The sequence below is a fragment of the Pelobates fuscus genome, chromosome 8 (genome assembly GCF_036172605.1).
Source record: "Pelobates fuscus isolate aPelFus1 chromosome 8, aPelFus1.pri, whole genome shotgun sequence".
In the NCBI taxonomy this organism is placed as follows: Eukaryota; Metazoa; Chordata; class Amphibia; order Anura; family Pelobatidae; genus Pelobates; species Pelobates fuscus.
In genome coordinates this window covers 40,385,624-40,393,707 of record NC_086324.1, presented here as the reverse complement: position 1 = coordinate 40,393,707, position 8,084 = coordinate 40,385,624, and the positions used below count along the sequence as shown (strand labels likewise).

The window sequence follows — 8,084 nt, the reverse complement described above, 5'->3', positions numbered from 1 at the left end:
GCTATGAAACTCTATTCGTACTGAAATTAACCCGTCTGCTGCTAGAGATGTAACTCCGCCTCCGTCAATGTCTTTGTGACATCATTAGCCAACCCATAAAATATTTCCAGGTTGCTAATGTTAATTTGGTGCATATTGGATGTCTGATGTCAGCGTGCACAACATCCAATCACAGCATACCACCCCTCCCCCTTTGTGTTGACCATGTCTTCCCCTCAGCCTCTGCTCCCCCTAGTTCCCTCCCAGTTCAGCATGGAAGAGTGGCATTAGTATGGAATCTGGATGCAAGAAGAACTTGGCCTCCATGCCAGAACAATGTGAGTTTTAGCTTTATATCTTTTTTTGTTTGTTTGTTTTGTTTTGATTGGGGGTTGGGTAAGCAAAACAAGGTTACTCTAACCAAACATTAGTTTTTGTTTGGAGTAACTCTTTAATGTAGACATTGCACTGATAAGAAAAATCTCATGTCATTTTAATACAGTTTCAAAGGTTTTGAAGGGGAAAAAAAAAAAGTTCAGTTTTCTCCTAAAATGTCTAGTTTAAAGAGGCCTTATTTAGAACATACATGTATCAGTGTATCCAGGAAAACATTCTGCAACATTAATGAAACCTTGTTTTTTATGTAGGCAACTCCCTGATAAACATCCCAGAGTATGTGTCACTAGGAAATGAAGCATAGTAACAGGTCTGTGCAGTCACATTCACAGGCTGTGGGAGGGGACTGATTGACTGCAAAATGCATTCTAAAATAAGGACATACTATACATCTATTGATACAGGCTTTAATAGATAATACATCCAATCCACATTGCTATAGACAACATCACAGGATTAATAATTATATTCAAATTATAATCAGGAATTAAAATAGCACATGGAAGATGTCAATCAAACTTTATTTATATTTAATTATAATGTTAAGATTATCCTATAATATTCCTTTAGTATACACATTCAATTTCTTTTTTTCTAAATTTACCAAAGAATTATGTTTATTTTTTTTTGGAAATATATCATCTAATTATGTATTATCATCCTATCATAAACTGTGTAATAAAAATAATATATTTAATATAACCTATTAAAAATAAGTTATCAGTAAAAAACAAAACAAAAATAAACCACTCCTATACTCTCCTAAAAGTTACATGCACCAGTCCATCCTGCATTAAAAGAAAAAAAAAAAAAAAATAATTATATAAATAAAGTCATCGTCAGCCTTCCTCTATCTCTCTCTGAGAAAAGGCAAATCCAAAATGTCTTCTAAATAAAATAATGAAACTTTCCCTGCTGCACATGTTCAAAGAGCAAATAAAAAAAAAGTGTGCATGTGAAAAAAAGAAATAGATGGTATTTAAATTCCTGCATCTTCCTGCTCTACACATATGATGTGTACATTTAATTGTATTGTATGTAAGCATATATTTAAATATATTTGTAAAATTTCCATATTTGAAAAAGTGTGCTTCCAAAAATTTTATTTTTATTTATTTATTTTTTTTAAATGGTGAAATGTGCCTAAAGTTCCCATTTGAGCACAATGGTGTTTTGAAGCAGTGTGATTTAAAAAAAAAAAAAAAAAAAGTGTGCAGGTGTAAAAATAAAAAAATAAATAAAATGCCATGGCTGTAAAATCTAGATTTAAATGGAATATAATATATACTGTGTGACATGGCTGTCTGGCAGGCTGGAGGTGTAAAATATCAATATAAATGAGTATATTGTGTGATGTATGGGAGCACTGCAGGCAGTGAGTGAGGGGATGGATGGATGGATGGATAGATAGATAGAGGAGGAGGCTGGCTCAGTGAGTGGCTCACTCAGTGTGTGAGTGAGTGAAGTGCCGGGGTTGCCATGTTTCTTAGTGGCAGGTTGCCCGGGGTGGGTGCAGGGGCCTCGCGATATACATAGTGTTCCATAGTGTCACACAGTGTTGTTACATAGTGTCAGTAGGAGCGGAGCGTGACGCCGGCCTGCCTGCCTGCCTGCCTGCCTGCCGGGAGGGCGAGCTGATGTGAAGGTTGCACCCAGCAGCAGACAGGCTCCTTGCAGACGCAGTGCAGAGGTGCGGGCAGGTTGTGTGATCCGAGCCCCAGCCAAAGGCCGACCTCCCCCCTCTCCCTCCTTCCTCCACTCACTCACTCCCTCCCTCTCTCCCTCTCTCTCACTCACCCTCCCCCGAGCGCTCGCCAGGGGGCCCCGAGGACACGGCGCCCCCCTGTATCCCCCGCCGCTAGCCCCCCCGGGGGAGATCGTATCCGGCGGGGGGAGTCCCGGCCATGACCGGCCTGGCCCAGCGCTGCCTCCCCGAGCCAGGAAAGTAGCTTGATGAGTGTCCAAAGTAACAGTGGAAGTTTGGAGGGGGCGCCATCTTGGTCCCAGCTCTCCACGTCCCCGACGCAGGGCTCGGCTTTGCTGCGGAATAGCACGCCACCTGGCAAGGCCAAGGCAGGTAAGGGGAGCCGGGGGCACGGGGGAAGCCTTCCCTGAGGGGCTGAGGCCTGGCTGGGGGTGAGGGGAGTGGGGGCTGGGGAGGGAGCCCGGCCTGAAGGGGGTGGGGGGGTAGGACTTGTACACAAGATGTCAGAGTGCCCTGACCCAGCCACCAACACCACATCATGGGCAACTTTGTACAGGCATGCCATGGGCAAAGTACTGATAATATGGGGGGTGCTGGGCATGCAACTCCCACAGCTCCCAGCCAGCAGCTGCTGCGCGTGGCCGAGGGTGATGGGAGTTGTAGCCTTAATATTGAGGAGGAGGAAGGGGTGGGTTGCCTCAGGTTGCCTTCACCCCCTGCTGTAAACCATGGATTGGCTTGCCAGCCCTCATGGAAGGTTGTATATCTTTATTATTATTACTATTATTATTATTGTTGTTGGTTTTTATTTTTTGTGTTTTTGTTAAAAGATGAAGCCCTGGTGGATGTTATATGTCAGAGGTTTTGTGTTGTGTGTGTCTGCTGTGCTTCTTCCCATCCGGTTTACAGTTCAGCCACCAAGCAAGCACCATCCTCATCCTCCTCCTCCTCCTGCTCTGTGTGTCTTGTACAGACATCTCACATCTGCTAACTTCAGTCTCTTAAAACAGTGTGCAAGGATCCATGATGATAGATCTCTGGGCTGCTCAACTCTAGTTTTCATTGCAAACTCTTTATTTTACATTTATTGTGTGTGTGTGTGTGTGTGTGTGTGTTTTTAAACACTCATGGTCAAGGTTATTCTGTGAACTAAAGTGTAAATGGTTAGGAATTCAAAGTGAACTCACAGCAAATTCCAAATTGTAGGCTAAAAAAAGCTGAACTGAAATTCATAAATTATTCAAATTCTGCTATTTAAACCTAAAATTTGAAATTTACTTTGAATTTGTTACTATTTGTCCTTTTAGTAAATAATTCTTAATTTTCTTTTTTTTTTTAATTATGTCCAAGCATAGGTGTGTTTGTTTAATGTATACACCCTTTCTTTGGCAGTTGCATACAATTATGTATATTTTGGCTGCAAACGTCTATTAAGTTACTATGAATATTGCCATAGGCAGTGTGATCACCATTTCGTATAGACTTCTTGAATGTGCAGCTAAGGCGATGCCATTCTTTGCAATGACGGTACAGAATTGGTTTCATTCATCAGGCAGCCTGATTCACAGTCTGACCCATTGTCAGTTCTTGATCTTTATGCACTTAATTTAGAAGCGGAGAGTCTCCAGAGGGAGCAGAAGCTGAGCTCTGATATTCCAAATCTAGTAAATCCAGCAGCTAAAAACAGTGATCTGGAGAGATTGAAATCCATTCTCCTGAGAGCCAGCCAGGATGGTAGTGCATGTGTAGGAATGGAGGAGTATTTATTCGTTTGCTGTTCAGTTTGTCAGCAGGGCCCAGCTGCAAAGACCTTTGTCCTCCCATATATTGTCATTTAACCAATTGGCTAGCAGTGCGTTTTAGTAGCTCTTTTATTTGGCAAGACGTAACCCTTTCCATGCTGTTGGGCTATTACATTGCTCCACCCTGTGGTGCAGAACCTGCCACCGAAAAAATGGTAAAAATTTCAATGCCGGTTATATATTTTATGATGTCAATTGCAGTAGGAATTTCTTACCGTTTTAATTTAGCAATCACTTCCCTTTTGCATTTAATACTCCTTTTTAAAAAAAAAAAAAAAAAATTCACTCCTTTATTTTGTCGCACTAAAGTTTAAAGGGCTGCAACACGTTTCTTAATTGTCTTTAAAAAAAACAAACAAAAAAAAAACCCACTAAGATGTAGCTGTGTTCTATTTTCCTTTGATTATAATTTGGCATTCCTCATACAAATCAAAGTTTTTTTTTTTTGTTTTTTTTTTGCTAAACCTGAATTGTGGAGAATAAGCCTAAATTAGATGTATTAGAAAGCAATTTTTCACAAAATACTGAACAAGTAGTATACTAGCTACATATCTAGTTTGTGGCTTGGACTAAGATTCAAAATGTATTTTTGCATTTGTGAGAAAATATGACCAACTGAAATCTCTGAAAGATGTCTTTCAATTTTTGTTTATATAATATTCGTCGAACAGCTTGAATCACAGGTACTGACCCTATTAGTTATTTTTCATTTTCCATGTCTGTATTACACTAATTTACTTTTGTGGTTTTTTTTTATTTATTTTTTTTATATTTTTGCTTCCATTTTACCTGATTATTCCTCCATTATTCATAAAAAAAAAGTCAGAAAAACAAGTCATAGTGACAGTAGCACTGCCGTGTCATAATTGTAGGCCTGCACACATATAAAATATTACCCTAGGCCTAGGGAAAAAAACAATACCAAAGTTTCTCACAAGCAGAAAGTGAACTTTAATGCTAGAAGTTAACCTGTCAGATTTTTTCTTTTGTTTACTCACTAAACTGGGATTCGTAAGTAAGCGACATAAGTATTTCATATTTTTTGTCAAAGTAATACAACTGGAACAATTTCCAATGCAGCCAATTTTCCAGCTTGAATACTGTGACCTTAAATATCTTGTCAATTCCTGCTTTTGTGAATAAACTCCTCTAACGTATGTATTGTGTTTGCATGCTTGCGTGTAACTGTATAGATTTAAAATCTCCTTTCCATGCCACCCATTCATGCACAGTACTCATTTGGTGGGAACTGCAGGCAAAGTACAGCCCCCAAAATACGTTTCAGCTACTATACTCTGGTGATGGCATACTGAAGTAAAAAAGCAAGAAATCATGGATTAATAATATTGATAATTTATTTCCTCCCTTATGTTGTCCTAGACATACATCTATAATTGAGAAGCGCGAGAGAGGTGCATGCATGTGCACCTATAATGCATCACTTATGATTAATCTGTGCATTAACTCTCCATGTGCTTTGCATCAGCTTCCTCAAGCACATGCAAACAACAACAATCAAGGAAAACAATCCTTTCTTTATACCTTTACTTAGTTCTGTTAGCACAAAAACACAGCAGACATGTCATCTCTTCATAAGTAAACATTGCAAAAATTACACTTTTTTTTCTCATCATTTTCTGATAGTTTCGTCTATTAAAAAAAATATGAATATTGCACAGACAAATTTCTACAAACTTCAAGCATGTACAGTTGTAATCAAAATGCTTCAACCCCCAGGTTTATTGTCAAAATTTAGACTGTCAGCTGTTTCTAATGAACAAATAAAACCTAAGCAATTTAAAATAGCTCAACACAACAAATGCTTCAAGTGGTTCCCCCAAATTCAATTGAAAAGGCAACTTATGACTTCTCCAGTCTCAAAACTATTCAACCCCTTAAGGACACATGACATGTGTGACATGTCATGATTCCCTTTTATTCCAGAGGTTTGGTCCTTAAGGGGTTAATGGCAGACATATGTAGTACTTAGTAAAGCACCCTTTTGCCGTTTTGACCTGCTGCAAACGAGATGCATAACCAGATCCCAGCTTCTGACAGCGTTCCCGAGGAATCTTAGCCTATTGCTCATGAGCAATGGCCTCCAGTTCAGTAATAATCTTGGGTTTGCTTGCTGCAAGCACCTTCTTCAGATCCCACCTGAGATTTTCTATGGGGTTCAAGTCAGGTGACTGTAGTGGCCACTGTAGATTTTTTCAGGACTTCTTCTGCAACCAAGCCTTGGTGGAATTTGAGGTATGTTTGTCATCATTGTATTGTTGGAAGATCCAGTGACACCCAAGTTTCAGTCTCCTCACAGATGGCATGACGTTTTCTTCTAGGTTTTCCTAATCTTGCCTTCCATACTCCAGCTTTTCAGTGCCAGAGGATGCAAAGAAGCCCCAGAGCATCACCGAGCCACCACCATGCTTAGCTGTAGGCAGTGTTCTTTTTAGCGTATGCTTCATTCTTCTTCCTCCAGACATACCGCTGATCCATTGGGCCACAAAGTTCCAGTTTTGTTTTATTGCTCCACCGAACAGAATCCCCAAACTTATTTATATAATTTTGAGATGATTGCAAGCATATTGGATGGAGCGGACTCTTCTTGTGCTTTTGGGTCAGTTTTGGTGTATGTTTTGGAGTTCTGGCATTGAAACCTTCTGCGTTTAGTACGTGCCTTATTGTGCTCACTGAAACCTCAGTGTCTGTTACCACCAAGTCTTGCTGCAGGTCTTTTATAGTCACTCAAGGGTTTTCACAACCTGCTTTCTTAGAAATCTAGCTTCTGCTGTTGATTGCTTCCTTTTTCTGCCTTATCTAGGTAGTGTAACCACTGTTCCTTCAACTTTCAGCGGTGCTTCTAGGAGCCTCTAGCGAACTATGCTTCCAATGGTATCTCTAGGAGCATTCACTGCCTTCACAATGTTTTTGTATCCTGTTCCTTGTTTGTGGAGGGCAATGATCTCTTCTCTTAACTTTGTGGACCAAAGCCATATTTCTAGCATGCAGTCAAACGTGACACTCGCCAAATCTCTAGAAAGTTCAGGTACTTCAATTGTTCCAGTTCAAGCACATCTGGTGCAACTAATAAAGCCCTTGATGCATCAAGTGTTCTTGAGATAACACCTGTTTTGCATATTTATGCTGTTGCAAGGGATTCTATTCAGGGGCTTGAATAATTGTGAGACTGGAGAAGTCATAAATTGCATTGTCAGCTTAATTTGAGGAAACTACTGGAAGCATTTGTTGTGTTGAGATATTCCGATTGCCTTTGTTTGATTTGTTCATTACAAACAGCTGAAAGTCTGTACATTTTTACAATAAACCTTATTTTCAATGGGAGTCGAATAATTTTGATTACACGTGTATAGGGGAAACATGCTTTTCCTAAAATTGTTTGTTGTGACTTTTTATTTATTTTTATCCTTTTACCTATACAAAAGCAATTTAAGCCATTCAGTATGTTTGCATGAAAGTTGTAAGTTAGTGAAAGTTAAGATTTTTATTAACCTATTTTACTTTGTAATAACAAGCAAAAAGGAAGACGAATACTCAATACACTTTGAATTGCCCAATGAAGGGCACATTGTTTAGGTACCCTACTCTAGACCCATATAATCGTATTCGTAAAATAATAACCCTGCAAATCAATCTTCAGTTTTTTGATAAGTCCACAGGAACTGAAATTGAAGTTACATTCTTAACAAGGAAACGTGACTTTACTTCAAATTATACCTTTTGAGTAAAACATTGTACATAACCCACATCTTGTGTAATGATTTTTTTCACATGATGTTCAGGCTTGAAATGTATATTAAAGGAACATTTTAATCACCATAACCACCACAATTCACGGTAGTGGCAATCGTGACATGAGTGCCCTGGAGCCATCGAAGTTGTGTTAAACAGTTTTTAGAATGGTTTGACAACCTTGGTTCCCCGTTGTCCCATGCCTCATTCAGTATTCTGCAGGAGAAGCATGATGTCTCTCTACTGTTAAACATGACTGCACTTCTTCACTGACTCTCTCAGCTAATGAGCGCAGTCCTGCATGGCCCTGCTTAGCTCACTAGAACCAGCTATATTTTACTGCTGGAGAAGACCAGAAGTCACAAGCACCCACAGGAACCCAGGTATGTTGTCAAAAATGTTTAATCCACTATGATGGTGCCATGGCACTCCTGTCACCATAATCACTACGC

At 39.5% G+C, this 8,084-nt stretch overlaps 1 protein-coding gene across 1 annotated transcript in view; it reads left to right on the top strand.

The window, feature by feature from the left end:
* Positions 1 to 1,996: 1,996 nt before the first annotated feature.
* TLK1 (tousled like kinase 1) overlaps positions 1,997 to 8,084 on the top strand; it is a 97,605-nt gene continuing 91,517 nt past the window's right edge. Inside the window, exon 1 of the mRNA XM_063428641.1 lies at positions 1,997 to 2,452. Within this exon, the coding sequence (XP_063284711.1) occupies positions 2,329 to 2,452 (124 nt within the window). The 5' untranslated portion in view covers positions 1,997 to 2,328. The remainder of the gene's footprint in view (positions 2,453 to 8,084) is intronic.